The sequence below is a fragment of the Haemorhous mexicanus genome, chromosome 25 (assembly GCF_027477595.1).
Source record: "Haemorhous mexicanus isolate bHaeMex1 chromosome 25, bHaeMex1.pri, whole genome shotgun sequence".
Classification (NCBI taxonomy): Eukaryota; Metazoa; Chordata; class Aves; order Passeriformes; family Fringillidae; genus Haemorhous; species Haemorhous mexicanus.
In genome coordinates, this window is record NC_082365.1 from 487,624 (window position 1) to 505,552 (window position 17,929).

At 53.7% G+C, this 17,929-nt stretch overlaps 1 protein-coding gene across 2 annotated transcripts in view; it reads left to right on the top strand.

Annotated features, from left to right (window-relative positions):
- The window catches only part of KCND3 (potassium voltage-gated channel subfamily D member 3), a 93,316-nt gene that overhangs the window by 68,243 nt on the left and 7,144 nt on the right, over positions 1–17,929 (top strand). The window contains exons 3-6 of one of the 2 annotated variants that reach the window (XM_059867557.1): positions 11,062–11,163; positions 14,224–14,316; positions 16,744–16,800; positions 17,597–17,844. In XM_059867557.1, coding sequence (XP_059723540.1) covers positions 11,062–11,163; positions 14,224–14,316; positions 16,744–16,800; positions 17,597–17,844 — 500 coding nt within the window. The remainder of the gene's footprint in view (positions 1–11,061; positions 11,164–14,223; positions 14,317–16,743; positions 16,801–17,596; positions 17,845–17,929) is intronic. The other variant, XM_059867558.1, reaches the window with a different exon arrangement.

Consider the following 17,929-nt stretch of genomic DNA (forward strand, 5'->3'; position numbering starts at 1 on the left):
ACAGAGCAGTGGGCAGGCAGGGCTTGGGCATAAGCCAGGGCTGACTGCAGGTCTGGGCTCCTGCACAGGGCAGCCCCTCTCTCCAGGAGCAAACCAAGGCTTCTTCCTCCAGTTCCACTTTTCCTTTGGCCTGTGATCCACTTGGTAACAGGGAAAAGTCCCAGCACCTTGGATGCCAATGATTGATTGCAGCTTTTATAAAGCTTTGCTGTATTGACACACACAGCGTATAATTTCCCCCCATTTGAATTTCTAATTCCCTTGATATTGGTGGAATTTCTCAGTTAAGAAACTTTTCTCAAGTCAGAAGTGTGAGTAATTTTCACATGATCAGCACTGCATGAATACTAAAAAGCAGGAAAGAGAGAGAAGCACATCAGTGGCAGTCCCTCTGGAGCTGGTCAGGATGTGCAGGGGGCATTAAGGATCTGCTTTGATACCACGCTGGTTCCAGCATCATCCCACACTGAACTGAATCCCATCTTCAGAAACAGTTAAAACTCTGCCCCCATCTCACTGGAGTTACAAAGACATTTGCATGGCTTTTTCTAGAAGGTTGGAAAAATCTCTTTGCTCTCTCAGCCCCTGAATGAAGAACCCCCAGCAGAGGCTCCTTGTAGCAGAATTTAGGAGCACACCCGGAATTTAGTGAGTTCTTGTTCTCTTTGAAGGGAAGAGCAGTTTCTTGGACATGTGTCAGGATAAATGCTTTGAAAGTTCTGCTTAGTTTGAGAATCATGACTCTGGTGATGTACAGGCAGATTTCAAGACAAGGCTTTAGACCTTATTAACTTTTTGTGTCAGCTCAGACTGAGGTTTCCAGTGACCAGTAACAAAGGCAGAAGTCCTGTGTGAGCACCGGGCTGGCTGGGCTGACATTCCCAGGGGCTGCACGCAAAATCCAGAGCACAGCCCAGCCCCTCTGGCTCTGCTCAGCCCTAACTTTGCCTCCCAGCTGTTGAGGGGGCCCTGGTCTAGCAGGAAGAGGTATTTAAGTAACGTGAATAAAATACCAGGAGGTGGCTGTTACTCATCAGCAGCTATTCTTCAACTAACTGAGGAGAAATGTTCCTTAAAAAGAAAAAAAACCCAGTAAAACACAGAACCCAACTACCAGTGATCTAATAGCTTTAAAGATAAATTATTCTTTGCCAAACCTGGGCTGTGAGACAATTAATTACCAGGAGATCTGGCAAATCCTAATTCATTGTGCTGTGGTATCAAATTCTGTCCTCTGGCATGCAGCAGGGAGCAGGTCAGCGGGACTGGGAGATGAATTGATCATTTCTGACAGGGTTCATTTTGGTAAAATTGTTGTGTTTCTTTCCTTCCCCAACGACTTTCCCCCCCCACCCCTTTTTTGACTGATGTGCTAAGAATAGACATCCCTGACTTTGAAACGATGCTGTTCTTCAGTGAATGTCACAGCCTTGGATTTAAAAGAGAATGTGACACTTAAAAGGCTTGACAATAGAATGACTTTGTAATTCAGATGATGCTGGAGGAGCCCCTCTCTGTGCTCAGCTTGCAGCAGGAGGAGAAGGAGACAGGAGCTGTGCTGGGTGGGGGACAACACCTCCCACTTGCCCACCCCGGCAAGAAGAGGCAGAGGCAGCTGCTGACAGCTCCTGAGATGCTGCTCCTTTAGCAGCAGAGGGGAGGGAGAGCAGCTCATTGTTCGGGAGCTGCAGAAGGGGGAGCAGCCCCCAGGCACAGCTCAGTGTCCCCAGCACAGTGACAGGGACAGGCAGGGCTGGGGGTGGCACGGGGGACAGGAGAGCCCCGAGGGTGAGAATTCAGCAGGGCTGTGGGTCCCAGCCTGGGTTCAGAGGGCAGCCTCTCACACAGCAGGGTCCCCACGGCAGCAGGAGATGGAAATGCTCAGGGCTGTGGGCAAAGAGAAAAGCCCAGCCCTGCCTGCAGCGTTTCTCGTGTCAGAGTTGGATTTGCTGAATGAGCCTTGCTGCTGGAATTGCTGATCATCCCAGGGGACTGGCACGGCCTCAGTCCCACGGGGCTGCTCGGAGGCTGCCAACAACCCCAAAGCCTGGGTAATCACAGGGCTGGGTTTCAAGCCTGCAGGAAATGTGCTTTTGACAACTACAGCCTCGGAGGGTGTTCAATTCATTTCATTTATTATCTGGTGCCCTTTGGCTCCCTGAGAACAAGAATGTACTGCACAAGCCTTGAGGCAGGCTTCTCATTCCATCCCGAGGCTCTGAGCTTCCAGGAGAGAGCCAGACACAGACTGAGGCAAGGCAGGGACTACCAGGACAGAGCAGTTCTGGAGAGCTGCTCCCACCTAAAGCTCCAATATCGAGCTGAAAGCTGAATAATGCCAGGCTGTGGGAGAGCAGAGGGGATGCACGGGGCGAGGCAGGCCAGGGGACACCTTGTCTGGGGGAGGGAGGGAAGCATCCATCCCAGAGCAGCTCCAGCAGCAGGGAGAGGCTGGCACGGGGAGAGGAAGGGATGGAGGGAGGTTCTCCCATGGGGGAGAGGAAAGGATGGAGGGAGGTTCTCCCATGGGGGAGAGGAAAGGATGGAGGTAGAGGATGGAGGGAGGTTCTTTCATGGGGGAGAGGAAGAGGATTCAGGGAGCTCCTTCCATGGGGAGGGAGGGAGGGGATGGAGGGAGATTCTCCCATGGGGGAGAGGAAAGGATGGAGGGAGGGGATGGAGGGAGGTTCTTTCATGGGGGACAGGAAGGGATGGAGGGAGATTCTCCCATGTGAGAGAGGAAGGGATGGAGGGAGGCTCTTCCATGGGGGAGAGGAAGAGGATTCAGGGAGGCTCTTCCATGGGGAGGGAGGGAGGGAGCTCCTTCCATGGGGAGGGAGGGGGGCTCTCCTGTCTCCTCAGGAGATGGTGGCTCGCAGGCAGCCCAGGAAGAGGTAACTATGGAGATGCTAACAAGGGGCTCCAGCCAAAAGGAAGGAAGAGCAGGGACACAAATGCCTGATTGTTCCTCAGGAGGATGCAGGAACAGCCTGTTCCAGACCCCCGGGAGCTGCAGCAGAGCTCGGAGAGGGGAGAGGTGCTGGGGAAGGCTGAATCTGGGTTTGTGTCATCCCCTGCCCATGAGGAAGGCAGCCCACACAGCTGTCAATAACCAGGCCATTGTAATCATCGATTTGCTGCAGAGCAGGGAGTCAGCTCTGAAATGTTCTGGTTTTCAGCTGACACCCTAAATTTGGGAGGTGGGTTACTGAACTTCAGAGGGAGGCCAGGAAGAGTGACTGGAGCTGTCTAGGGAGGGCTCAGCAACAGAACATGACTCAGTGCCAGCAGGGGATGGGGTTGGGAACTTAGGGGGAGAGAGAAACAATAAGGTTAAAACTGGAGCTGGCTGACATTTAAAGAACATGTTTTTTTTAACAAGAATGAATCTGTATGGAACATGTTTTTGTTGTTGTTGATATTTAACAGTCTTTGACAGGGGGGAAAAAAGCTCTTTTATTATTTTTTTAGAAGATATTTCATTTTTGCTGGGCTAGGTACCTCTTTCTCTGTTTGTCACATCCCTTAATAGAGTTCAGGGGAAAAAAACCCAAACAAACAAATTAGCCAACCAGGAATCCTTCTTCTTTTCTCTCATATCATTGAGGAAAGCAAAATAACATTTTCCATCAGTTCAGCTATTCCAAATTCCCCAGTCCCAAATTGTATAAGACAAGGAGCTGTCTCCTCTGAGAGGAAGGGCTGGAATCAGCGAGCTCCAGTTTATGGGTTCAGCTCCAAAGCAAGCCCTTACATCCAGGTGTTCAAGGCTGCTGTCAGCAGTGGCCCAGTGCCCAGCTGGACCCAGCAGCTGCTCCACGTTTGTTTTCATTTCACATCGTGTCTCAGTGGCAGCCAGAGCACAGCCTGGGCTGTGGAGGCACCCCCAGGCCCTGCTGGGTCACCCCAGCCCCGGGCTCCCTGTCCTGGCCCTGCCTGCCCAGGTTGGTCCAGCCAGGACAGGTGGCCCTGCCCTGTAGCACAGCTGGAGCAGCTGCAGTGCCTCGTGCTGCCCACTCCATCCCAGAGGTCAGAGTAAATGCAGGCTGAAATGCCCTCGCCAAGGAGCCCTGGATCAAAGCACTCAGCCAAAACCCCTCTGCTCAGCTGGGGCTGAGATCTGCCCCGTGGAGAAGGGGATGGAGCTGGGGTCAGCCCCTGGCTGTGCCAGCAGGGCCCTGTCCCCCAGGGTGACCCCCCTGAGCTGCCACAGCCCCACACCATTAATTAGTGCTCATCCATCAGGGCCAGCACCTGGCACGAGACACCAGATCCAACTCTGCTAATTCCTCCAGCCCTGAACACCTCAGAGCTATGAACTGGGGGAGTGAGCTGGGTAAAAGATGTCATAGAGTGAGCTCTGAAAACGCAGAAAAGGAAGGACAGACAGATAAATCACAGGCAGACAGCTGCTCATCACGCTTGGCTTGCAGTGGAACACAGCTTTAATTTGAACTAATGCAGAACAGCAGCATCCCTATTCATGGTGCAGAAAACATGACTTTTCTTGTGATTTTTAAGTGATAAGTTTCCAGACAAGTTCTGACACCCTGATTTACACCCCATAACAATTCCAGTTATTCCAGATTATCCCCACTACAACTGGGCACCTCTTTAACGACCTCCTTGGAGCAGTTCTGACCCAAGCTCTGAAAACCTGTTCCAGCATTCACACGATAAAAAATGTAGGTAGGAATTTATTTTGTGGCTATTTCAAGAAGGGAGAGAGAAGGGAAGAGGTGTTTTTGTCACTCAGCTGGGCTGCTGCTGCAGGAGCTCCAGCAGGGAGGAGGCTTTGAGGTGCAGCCAAGTTGCAGCAAAGTGTAAAACAAAATTCAGCCAAGGCAGAGCAGCCCCTAAAGTCAGTCCTTGCACAGATCAAGGTGTGGCCGTGAGCCTGGCTGGGTGGATGAACACACACACACAGCTGGAAATCACCAGGAACTTTCTAAACAGAACTTCTGAAACAAATGTCCCACAGGAGTGAGAGCTTCACCGAATGTGAGCCAGGGCTCGTTGAGCTCAAGGAGAGAAGGAACAAAAAGGAGTTTACAAGAGGAGGGGAGCCGTGCCCCAGGGCTGCCTGACCACCCTGCCAGCCCTGCAGAGGGACCCTCTGAAAGCTCCCTGTTCCATCAGGGATCTGTGACTGGGAGGGGCCCAGAGCCATTAAACTCCAGATTCTGGGCATTGTTCTATAAATAGCCTGCACACGATGTTCCTCAGGGTTGGAGCAGATTAAACGATCAAGTTCATTGGAGATGAGGTTCTGTTGCTTTAATGGTGCCAAGGGTAAGGTGGCATTAAAAGGAGAGGCACAGAGGAGGAGAGGGGAATCTTTCATCTCTGGAAAGTAATGAAGAGGCCCAAAATGAGATCAAGGTCTGACTGCAAGTGGTTCTGTCAAATTATATAGGAATATAATGAGTTCTACACTGCCTGATTTCCATATGCAGCTCTCTGACATCTCCCCCAAAGCAAAAGTGACAGAATAGTTGAACTTGGCTCAAAAGCCACGTAATGCAAAGGTTTGAGAGGAAGTAAAACCCAAATGTGCACACTTTGTTTCTTAGAGAGAATAAAAGGGGTGAAAAGGAGAAGAAAAAGTTCCTCTTAGATCCTGCAGCAGTGTGTGCTCTGTTCAACTCTGCAATCTGCTGGTCAGCTTCTCCACCTTCCAGAATCAACCAAGGATTCAAATCCAAACCCCAAACAAGCAACAGATGCAGACAAAAGCAAGAAAATAATATATATATCACAAATAATATTTCATATTTCACCTTGAGAATAAAACCCAGATCCAAAGCACTCCACTGTTGACTTTGGAGAGCAGCTTCATTTCAGCCTTAAACACCCAGTGCTGCTCACCTACTGCAGAAATCACCAATAACATTCAAACTATTAATTATTGAGGAAATTTGCATGCAAAGCGTGGTTAATTACCTTGAGTAGCTTCACTTTCTTCCAGGAAACCTCGTGGTGTGGTTTTAGCAGTAAAGGGAGATGGACAGGGGCAGAGGATCTCTCACGTGAGGAAAGGCTGAGGAGGGACAGGGACAGCTCAGAGGGAGCTGATTAACGTGTGAGCACCCTCAGGTGTGCAGGTCTGGAGAGACCCAAAACCACCTGGACAAAACCACCTGGAGATGGGTGGAGACCTCATTAATGGATAAATACCTTCAGGTGTGCAGGGTTTGGAGCTGTTCCAAACCACCTGGAGATGGGTGGAGACCTCGTTAATGGATAAATACCTTCAGGTGTGCAGGGTTTGGAGCTGTTCCAAAACACCTGGACATGGGTGGAGACCTCATTAATGGATAAATACCTTCAGGTGTGCAGGGTTTGGAGCTGTTCCAAAACCACCTGGACATGGGTGGAGACCTCGTTAATGGATAAATACCTTCAGGTGTGCAGGGTTTGGGGCTGTTCCAAAACCACCAGGAGATGGGTGGAGACCTCATTAATGGATAAATACCCTCAGGTGTGCAGGGTTTGGAGCTGTTCCAAACCACCTGGACATGGGTGGAGACCTCATTAATGGATAAATACCTTCAGGTGTGCAGGGTTTGGGGCTGTTCCAAAACACCTGGACATGGGTGGAGACCTCGTTAATGGATAAATACCTTCAGGTGTGCAGGGTTTGGAGCTGTTCCAAAACCACCTGGACATGGGTGGAGACCTCGTTAATGGATAAATACCTTCAGGTGTGCAGGGTTTGGGGCTACCCAAAACCACCTGGAGATGGGTGGAGACCTCATTAATGGATAAATACCTTCAGGTGTGCAGGGTTTGGGGCTACCCAAAACCACCTGGACATGGGTGGAGACCTCATTAATGGATAAATACCTTCAGGTGTGCAGGGTTTGGGGCTACCCAAAACCACCTGGACATGGGTGGAGACCTCATTAATGGATAAATACCTTCAGGTGTGCAGGGTTTGGGGCTACCCAAAACCACCTGGACATGGGTGGAGACCTCATTAATGGATAAATACCTTCAGGTGTGCAGGGTTTGGAGCTGTTCCAAAACACCTGGAGATGGGTGGAGACCTCATTAATGGATAAATACCTTCAGGTGTGCAGGGTTTGGGGCTGTTCCAAAACCACCTGGAGATGGGTGGAGGTGGCTCTGCACAGTTGCAGCAGGTTTGAGCTCTGATTTGAGTCCAGGGGGCCTTTCCAGCCTCATCCTGAGAGTGGTGGTGCCAAAACAGCTCCAGTGCCCAGAGGGACGAGGGGCTGCAGAGCTCCTGCCTGCAGGTGCTGCACTCCCTGCTGCTCAAGGACAGAGGATCTGGAAAGCTGAAGTTGTCTGGCTAATATGGAATCGTGTCATAGCTTGTAGCTTAATAGTTTCTTATCCCACATAAATCAAGCGTGAGCGTTCTCTCCATAAGAACTGGATGAAAATCATTAATAAATAATAATTAGCTGTTTCCTGAGCCCGCCATCTGGTAAGCATTTCTCCCAGCCAGCAGCTCCTGCTCCCTGCACTTCTGCAAAAAGCAACAGGATGAACTCAGGCTCTCCTGTCTCCTCTGCCAGTCCCTTTGGGAAGTGCAGACCCCCAGGATGCTGCACCCTCCCCACCTGTGCAGGTCTTCACTGCCCTCCTGCTAATTCTGAGCCCCCCGTTCCTGAAAAACCAGCAAAGCCCAGAAGTTCCTGAGCCCTGCCTTCCATCCTGCTCTGAGAAACACGTGGGCTCCAAGATAACCAAATTAATCATTCTAACCTGTAAGTGGCTGTCATTAGTATTATTATTTTCATCATATAAATTATCTTCCAGATTAGGTCATATGCATTTTGAGATCCTGTGGTCTCCTAGCAACTCCTCTCCCCATCTCCATGCAGACACAGTGTGCCGTTTGCTTTTCCTTTTTTAGCCTCCTGTGCAGGGGTTATTTCAGTCACAGTGAGCTCAGGCCCGGCCCTGGTGACCTTTAGTCTGCCACATTTGGGGGAGAAGATGCAGAAGACAGCCATCCCCCCCGAAATGATGTTTGCAGCACACGGCCAGAGGACACAGGGCAGCACCTGCCCATCTTCAGGGCCCAGGCCTGGAGCTCTTCAGGTCAGGGATGGCAAAAAGATCACCTGTGGAAAAAACTGGCAGAATTTGGAAGATCTCAAACCTTTCTGTACTGTCAGGCTTGATCCAAGTGCCAGAGCCCACGGAGACACAGGACAGGTACCCAAGGGCCAGGCAGAGCTCGTGCCACCAGCAGAGCTCTCAGAGAATTCACATTTGCACACTCACAGAGAAACCTGAGCTGTTGTTTTAAAGTTGTTTCTAGTCCAATGGAGGAAACTGTCTGGAGGGCCAAACCAATTTCAGGCACCAATTTTAATTAACTTCTCTAGCTGAGTTAATCAAGATATCTACCAAATTTAATCACGATGGGGACCAGAGTTGGGCGCTGAGACCATCCCAGCCCATCCTTTGTGCAGGAGAGCAGGATTAACTTCTGTCCTGCCCCACTGACATTTTTTAAAATAACAAGGTCTGTTCTAAGCCACAAAAGCTGTGGGGCTTAATTATTGAGATAGCAAGTGGCCCTGTTTCAAAAGGAAAAGGGAGCAGGCCTCAGAACCATCCCCACTCCACACGGAGTACAGCTATTAATATTTGATCCCCTGCTAGCCTGGAGGCAAAGGGAATAATGTTCATTACAACAGCCCGAGACTGAATCCACTTTAACAATTGACTGAGAGGGAGATGAGGATGAACCTGCCCTGCTACAGGTGAGGTAAGCTGGGCACTGCAGCTCCTCCAGCAAAGGAGCTGATATTTTATCAGGCATAGAGGGAAATGGGAACCTTCAGAGGAACCATCAGAGCACCCCTGGGAAAACCAGCACTGCCCCCAAAATCCACTCCTGACTAGAGGAGAGAGATCCCTGTGACGTGCAAGGAGCAGACACACCAAGGTTCACTCTTGTCTTGAGGAGAAACACTCGATGGCCACGGAATTCTCCGGAGCAGAGGGACAATTCCATGGCCCTGGAAGAGGAAATATTGCTCCGTGCTTTCTCCCAGCTCTCTCCCACTGCCCCCATTCCACAGCAGCAGTCCCCATGGGTCTTGGTGCAGGTCACAGCCCAAGTCCTTTCAGGGCCTGGGGCAGCCCAGCAGCTTGGGAAAGGCTCAGAAAAGTGCAGGGCCAGTTCCATTTCTCAGGAAAAGTGCAGGGCCAGTTTAATCTCTCAGGAGAAGTGCAGATCCAGTTTAATCTCTCAGGAAAAGTGCAGGTCCAGTTTAATCTCTCAGGAGAAGTGCAGATCCAGTTTAATCTCTCAGGAAAAGTGCAGATCCAGTTCAATCTCTCAGGAAAAGTGCAGGTCCAGTTTAATTTCTCAGGAAAAGTGCAGGGCCAGTTCCTCACTGTGCTCTCTGGCCCCTGTCCCAGGCAGCTCCTTGGCCCAGCACAGAGATCCCCCTGGTCTCACACTGATCAGGAGGCTCAGCATTAAAATGGGACAAGGAAATCGAGGTGAGGCAGAGAAAACAAAGCCAATTTCAGCTGTCCCCATTTTGGGGGGTCGAAAGCAGACCTATTTCTCAGCCTGGGCACAGTCTGTGTCACCCAGTTAAAGCTGCCAGCTTTACCCCTGGGTGTCTCCACCTGAGAAATTGTCTGCAGGGCCACAGGGTCTTGAGGTTAAAGAAATACTTAAATATTTCCAGCACTGAGGGCCAGAGTGGCTCACACCTGGACGGGGGCAGAGCTCCTGAAATGGCTCCACTCTCTGGACCCACTGCAGATTTTTGCCTCCTGCCTTTCCTCTTCCTACAGCATTTACCCATTAGCACCTCTAATTAGAAGGGAAAATCACGAGCTCCATGTTATTTAAGGGATTATGCAGCATTTTAAACTACAGCACAATGTAATTATTTTTTAATAGCTGCAGCTATTTAATGTATTTACTTTTAATGGCGTTTGAGTCATAAATTAACAGTAGAAAAGAAAAAAGGCAAATCGCTCGACAGAGAAGCAGGCAGCAATTGAAAAGAAAAACGAAAATGCTAAGAGGAGTTATCAAAAAGGAAGAGGTAGGGTCTTGGTTTTTCCTGTTGGCTTTATTCTGGACTGCTTTTATCACCTGTCTGGTCCCCGTGGAGGTGTGTATTTTTGGACAGCTCTTTGATCAGATGCCACAGCTGATGAAGCAGCAGTGCCACTGCAGGGCCCTCTGTCCCTGTGCTGCTGCAGCCCGAGCAGAGCAGGGGACAAGGACAGAGCTGAGACACAAAGAGGGGTTGGAAGGGCCCAGGCTGGGGGGAGGTGAGAAATGGAGGCACCTCACGTGCAGAGCACCTGCAAAGCCCTAACCCCATTGTCCCCGAGCCCTAACCCCACTGTCACTGACCCCGTGTCATTGTCACTGACCCCGTGTCTCTGTCCCTGTGTCTCTGCCCCGACCCCTCGCTCTATGACCCCGTGTCCCTGTCCCTGACCCTGTGTCTCTGTCCCTCTCCCTGTGTCACAGTCCCTGACCCCTCAGCCCTGTCCCTGACCCCTCAGCCCCTGTCCCTGACCCCATGTCCCTATCCCTGACCCCGTGTCTCTGTCCCTGACCCCGTGTCCCTGACCCTGACCCCTCAGCCCCTGTCCCTGTGTCCCTGTCCCTGACCCTGTGTCCCTGTCCCTGACCCCTCAGCCCCTGTCCCTGACCCCGTGTCCCTGTCCCTGGCCCCGTGTCCCTGTCCCTGACCCTCAGCCCCTGTCCCTGACCCCGTGTCCCTGTCCCTGACCCCTCAGCCCCTGTCCCTGACCCCGTGTCCCTGTCCCTGGCCCCGTGTCCCTGACCCCTGGCTCTGTGTCCCTGTCCCTGACCCTCAGCCCCTGTCCCTGACCCCGTGTCCCTGTCCCTGGCCCCGTGTCTCTGTCCCTGACCCCGTGTCTCTGTCCCTGACCCCGTGTCTCTGTCCCTGACCCCTCAGTCTCTGTCCCTGACCCCGTGTCCCTGTCCCTGTCCCTGACCCCTCAGCCCCTGTCCCTGACCCCGTGTCCCTGTCCCTGGCCCCGTGTCCCTGACCCCTGGCTCTGTGTCTCCCGCAGAAGGCGCGCCTGGCGCGGATCCGCGTGGCCAAGACGGGCAGCTCCAACGCCTACCTGCACAGCAAGCGCAACGGGCTGCTCAACGAGGCCCTGGAGCTCCCGGTGAGTGCCCCACACCTGCTGCCCCTGCCCCTGCCCCTGACCCTGACCCTGACCCTGACCCTGTCCCTGCCCCTGTCCCTGCCCCTGCCCCTCTCCCTGTCCCTGCCCCTGACCCTACCCCTGCCCCTGCCCCTGTCCCTGCCCCTGTCCCCATCTCTGTCCCCATCCCTGTCCCTGCCCCTGCTGGAACAGGGACAGCTGGGACAGGAGCTGGGACAGGAGCTGGGACAGGAGCTGGGACAGGAGCTGGGACAGGAGCTGCCTTGCAGGCAGGAGCAGGTTCTCATCTCTGCTCAGAGCCAGAGCTGCTGGGCTGGGCTGGGTGCCACAGCCCTGACCATGAACACCCCCTGCCCTCCATTTGCTCCTTAGGAGGCTGATGTGCACTCTCTGCTCGTCTCCACCGGGCAGGGAAATGTTCCCTGGCTCCTGCCTCAGGCTGCCTGGTGCTGGGTTCATTTTTACAGGCCTCCAGAGGCCTCTGGCTGCTCAGCAGGAGGAAAGTTTTAAGTGCTCAGATTGCTCAGCAGAACCAGCAGACACGAGAGGAGGTTATTACATTAAGGCTGATCAACACCAGAGCAGGTATTAGCACATTTCATGGATTTCTTTCCCAATAAATCAGCCTGTCGTGCACGTGGGGAGCAAAGAGAGAGAGATGAAGAATGTCTGAGCCCCAGAGCCACCCAGGACTCGTTTGTGCAGCCTCACTTGGGATCCAGTCCTCAATTCCACTCTCCCTGGGACACAGCCCTGCTTCTGTGCCCCGGGAGGAGCAGCAGAGCTGGGACAGGAGCAGGACGAGTTCTCTGAGGGGCTGGGGGGCTCCAGGGTCCCCACCCGGGGCCTGCAGCAGAGGGAAGGGAAGGGAAGGGAAGGATTCAGCCAAGGACAGCAGCAGGAAGGAGCTCAGCTTCCAGCAGGCTCGTGCTCCACAAACGTGTGGATTTGTGGCATTTGCCATCTAGACACGAAGTGCTCAGACTGTTTTCTTCCCATTTGGAGGTTTTTTTAGTGGGCTTTATGTCAGAAGTGCTCGAGGGATGGTGAGATCCTTCCCATGGAAGCAGCCTACATATCCTCTTAGCACTAATCTCCTTGTACAGCTGAAATTCCCTTTTAGCTGCAGTGCCAGGAGGTGAATGCCCCAGGAACAGAAGGCTGGGAGCTCTGGTGCCTTTTCACAAGCCCCAGATAAGCACTGGGCAGGGCCAGCCCAGCCCCTGGACCAGCTCACCAGGGCCCACTGATGGAGCACTAACATCGAGGTAAAGTGGCAGAATTTTGGGTTTCAGAGCTGACACCACAGCGTGCTGCAGCCTCGCCCAGGCACCCTCAGCTCCCTGAATGTCTTCCAGGAGCAAACTGGATGGTGACTGGCATCAAAGCCTTGCCAAACTGGCATCCCTGCTCCGAGAGCAAAGCTCTCTGCCCCCAGCTCCTCACTGCAGCCAAAGCCCTGTGCTGCAGACCCAGATTTATTTGCCTGCAGCAGCCCGGGATGCAGAGCCCAGGCCTGCAGATCCCCCCCTCAGCACTGCTCCCCAAATGCCAGGTGCCTGGGGTGCTGGCCCTGGCCCTGGCCAGCACTTCTGCAGTCTGGTGCCCGTTTCCCACCTGGCATGGCCTCGGGGCTCCTGCCCAGGTGCCCGTCCTGAGCCTCAGCTCCCTCCTGGCACTGCCAGCCCCGAGCCCAGCCCTGGGCTGGGAGGCAGAGGGAGAGCCTGGGCTGTGCTGCCAGCCCTCAACAACGGCCTCGGGTCTCCTGCCAGAGCTGGGCAAGCTCTGTCTGGGCTTTCAGATCCCACTTTGATTTCCTCTCGGGCAAATCCTCATACAGAGATCGTGTTTGCAATATCTGCTCTTCCTCTCTCTTCTCCCAGAGTTTTAGTGCAGCATCATCTCTGCTCTAGGGCTCCCAAGGAGCTCCCTGGGAACCATTCCAGCCTCCAGTGGAGTCAGTCATCTCAGCAGGAGCCAGCAGGGCCTGCTGGATGTGTTACCTCATCAGGAGGATTGGTAATAACAAAAATTGAACTGATTTTTTTTTTTTAGGCCACTTCTAAAAATACGTCTGGGAATGTTCATCTTCCAAAACAACAGCAACAAAAAACCCATAAGCTGCCTGAGCTGCATTCCCACAGGAATCTATTAATTCTGTGCTCAGGAAGTCAGCTTCCCTTCAGCTGTGCTCTGGCACCTGCCAGACTCAGTTATTCCTGCACTTCAGGATCCCAGCAGCAGCCTGGGGGTGGCACCCCGAGCAGGGCAGCAGTGGGCACAGATTTACCAGTCTTTGCTGTGGGCTGTGTTTAACTGCAATGCTTTCACCAGGCTGGCCTGGAGCCCCCCGAGGGCAGCAGGCAATGTCCTGGCAGGACGTTCTGGCTCCCGTGTCCTCTGCTGAGCAGCAATTCAAGCCATGCACATCCATTTTCCCTCTCAGATTTAGGCACTGCAGGCCCCCCTCAGTCCTGAGGCACTGCAGGCATCTTAGAGCACCTGGCCCTGCTTTCTGCCCCTCCCTGGCTGTGCAGGAGCTCATCCTGCCACAGCACAGCCCGGCCTGGGCTGGGTCACAGAGCAGAGCTGCAGAGTGTCCTGAGCACCCCGAGAGCCCCAGCTCTGCCCGTGCCCGGCTGTGAGCCAGAGCTGGGGCAGGGGTGCCAAGGGCCAGCCCTGCCCGGAGCAGCAGCACAGCCAGGGCAGGGCTCCTGCTGCCATCCCAAGGGCAGGGCAGGCTCGGCAGCGCTGCTGTGCCCGGGCAAAGTGCAGCAGCACAGGCTCCTCTTCCTTTGCCCGCTGGCCCCCGAGCCTGGCAGGGTGATTCAGCCCCTCGGTGTTTCCTGCCCTGGAACACCCCGGAGCACACAGGCTGGGAGCCACACCTGAGCCCACCTGGCTGCACGAGAGAGAACCTGGGAGGCAGGAGAGAAACCCGAGAGCTGGCAGCGCTGGAATTGTCCTCACCCCTGTGCCAGCCCCTTGCTGCCGGCTCCGGCTGTTCTCCTGGTTCACACCTGTTGGGGTTTTGTTCCTCCTCTTTCTGTGCCTGCCCAGGGATCCACCGAGGAGGAGCAGCACATGACTAAAGGCACCTCCTTAATCGAGAGCCAACACCACCATCTGCTGCACTGCCTGGAAAAAACAACCGTAAGTACAGAACAGCCTCCGGGGGCTGGGGGGGACCCCTGGCACATCCCCTGGCACATCCCCTGGCACACCCGGGGCTGGCACCCCTCCCTGGCTGCCCAGAGCAGGCTGCAGGGGGTGAAAGGCACTTTTCCCTCATTGTCTGTGCAATGAGAACAGGAATTCCTGAGCACAGGGACAAAGATGGGGTTATCTGCTGCCAGCAGCAGCTTCTCAGCCTCTGGACTCACAGAAATGTCAGCCAGGGCTTAGGGAGGTCTCAGAATAAGAAGTTTCATTTTTTCCAGCGCTCCTGAGAGACCCAAAGTGCATTTCCACACATCACACCCCCCAGTGGGGCTGAGCAGCACCGAGGGACAGCTCTGCTGCCTTGGGGGAAGATGCTGCTGGGGACCCCCAGCCACAGCCTGGTACCAGTGCCCAGGGCTGGGAAAAAGAACCTTTTTTTAGCCCTGAGATGGCTCAGAGAGCATGAACTCCGTGCCAGGGCTTGAAGGTTGCACACATCTCTCCTCATCTCTGGGTGCAAGGGCAGGTGATTTATCTCACAGGCAGCTTTACAGCATGACTGCTGTTTGCATCCTGGGAGGGAGAGCTTTGTTTTGCATTAGGGACTGACTGTGTAGCACAAGTCTTTGGGAACATTTCAGAGATTCCTTTGATACAGATGTTTTGCTTCCAGGTTGATAGAAAAGGATCTGCAGTAAAGGAACACATTATCTGTACCATGATTCATTCTAGGGAGAAAGGAGAGAGGTTAACACTTGAAATATTCATGCCTTTTTCTATCTGCACCCATCACCAAGTGTACTTTTGATTTCTGACTTGCAAGGGTTTCTTTTAGACAAATCACCTCCACTTCCATGGTTTGGCTAGTGCTGGAAAAGCAGCACTTGGGCCTCAGAGAGCCACTGGAAGGAGCTGAGGAATTACTGACAGTGAGCTGAGCCCAGGGAGCTCAGAGGGTCCCCGGGCAAGGGCAGGGACTGATTCCTCCTGTACCAACGGCTCCTGAGTTTGTTTTACACAGCTCATCCTTTATTTCAGTGTTACATTGCCAGCAGATGTTCACAACCTGACTCTTCAGTTTGAAGCTTTGTGCCTGAGCCCCTCGGAGCTGTGCCCACATTTCACAGCCCCACGGGCAGCAGGGGCTGAGCCCTGCCTGCAGGGTCTGCCCTCCTGGAGAGGCAACTCTGCCCCGTGCAGGGGCAGGTGAGCATCACTCACCAGCTGCAGGAACCAACGGCGGCCCTAATTAGTGGGTGTGGCGCCCTAATTAGTGGGTGTGGCGCCCTAATTAGTGGGTGTGGTGCCCTGGCTGTGCCGGCCCACCACACTGACAAAGGCTGGCCACCTCCAGCTCCCAAACCTGCTCGGACAGTGAGTCCCAGGGACTGTTCCAAGTGCTCCTCTTTTCCAGCAAACAACGGCACGAACAGAGACACTTGAATTTGGGTGAAAACTCAGAAGGAGAACCTGCACAAAGGGGTTTTCCCTCGTGCTTTTCAGCCAGTTATTGCCCTGGTGCAGCACCAAATCAGAGCAGGTTTGGATCCTGCTCTGGAATCACCAGGCCAGAAAGTTCAGTGGCTTTGTGTGCAGATCCTGTACTAATCTATTAAACCACGGTGCAGCAGGACATTTAAATTGCAGTAAAAGCATTTCTGAACACTGAAGAGTCATTTTGTGAGCAAGTTGCAGGAATGGAATGAGGAATGTACCATGGTTGCAAGCTTGTTTCAATGGGCAATTCACCCTTCCTGAAAGCAGGCGGAGGATGCTCAGAGTACATTATTTATTGGCCTGGCCTCTGGGCTGTCACTGGCACACACTTCCAGCTGAGTGGCTGTGAATGGCCCCAGATCTGCTGTGTCAGATGACAAAGTGACCCTGGAGTGCTTGGAGCTGCCACCACAGAGATTACTTTGTCATATTCCCACAGCAGATGGAGTTGGCTCAAACAAGGGGAGGTTTTTGCCCTCCCATTCCAGCTCCCAGACTGAGTCTGGACAGTCACAGGCTGTGTTTTCTCCAAGTGCTGAGTGCCTTGAGCCCGGCCCTTCAACCCAAACCCTTCTTCTGTGCTGTCACAGTTTGATCAGAGCCCACAGTCCAGAGGTGACACAACAGCAACACAATCCCAACCTGTGCTCTGTGGATCAGAGCTGAAACCTTGTTTGCCTTTGGCTCTCAAAGGATCAAAGCAAGAAGGTTGTTCTGGTTTTGCCTGTCCCCATGAGCAGAGCACTCAGAGGCTGAATTGGCAGAAGGGTTCTGGTGGAGGGGCCTGAGAGAAGGTTCTGTTGCCCATTCAAACTTGAGCTGGAATGCTGAGGCCAGAGATGCAGTGCTGGGGTTAACTTCTGGATGCTGGAATGGACAATGAACTGTGTTTTTATCTTCTGTTGGCATGTTGTCCCGTAGGGATTGTCCTATCTTGTGGATGATCCCCTGTTATCTGTACGAACTTCCACCATCAAGGTATTTAATCTGTTTTCTCTGTGGTCTCTGTGACGTGTCTGGACAATGTTTGCTTACTTCTCCTTCTGCTCCTGCCCTGGGGGTTTGTGCTCGTGGCTCCCTCTGGCTTTCCAGTGCTCTTGTTCCCTGTGGGAGTTGTGACTTGTCCCAGTGGGATCTGGTGGCTGCCTTCAGCATGGTTGCTTTTGTTTCCCATCTCTTCTGAAGCCTACAGGGACTGGATGAGGTCTGTTCACCCTGCCTGGGTGTTCTCAGCCACACATGAGAGTTCTTTCTTTCAGGATTTCTTGTTCCTTACCACAACTGCTCCTTACAGATTCAGCTTCCTGATTTCCTTCCCCCTCCTCACTGCTGTGTTATTGCCCCAGCTCGTGCACTGCAGGGATGCTTTGGACCCTCCAGCCAATGCAAGCATTAAGTTCTCTGGCCAGGTGATCCCCCAAGTAAAACACAGTCCTGCCCCCAGGCATAAAGAAAAGGAGCATGAGCTCCTTTTGGGTTTCACAGCCATGTGGCACTCCAGACTTTTTGAGGCCGTTCTGGAATGCAGCAAAAGATGAAGAGAAATTCAACCCCCCAGAGTGGCCGTGTCAGGCTGTGTGAGCAGTGACGGCCTCACGCCTTTCTGCCTGCCGCAGCTCCTCTCGTTCCCCTGCGGGCAGCCCGGGCAGGGCAGGGCGGCCCTGGCTGCAGAGGCAGATCCTGTCCTTGGGCAGTGCCCGGGCAGACACAGCGAGCATCTCCCGCAGGGCAGCGCTGCCACCCCCCGGCAGTGACGGCTCTGCTCTCCCCGCAGAACCACGAGTTCATCGACGAGCAGCTGTTCGAGCAGAACTGCATGGAGAGCTCGCTGCAGAACTACCCCTCGTCGCGGAGCCCCTCGCTGTCCAGCCAGGCGGGGCTGGGCGCGTCCTGCTGCTCGCGGCGCCACAAGAAGAGCGCGCACCTGCCCAACTGCAGCGTGCCCGCCACGCGGCTGCGGAGCATGCAGGAGCTGAGCACCATCCACATCCCGGGCAGCGAGCAGCCCTCCCTCACCGCCAGGTACCGGGGCAGTGCCAGGGTGGGGCTGGCAGGGCTGCGGGGCATGCAGGAGCTGAGCACCATCCACATCCCGGGCAGCGAGCAG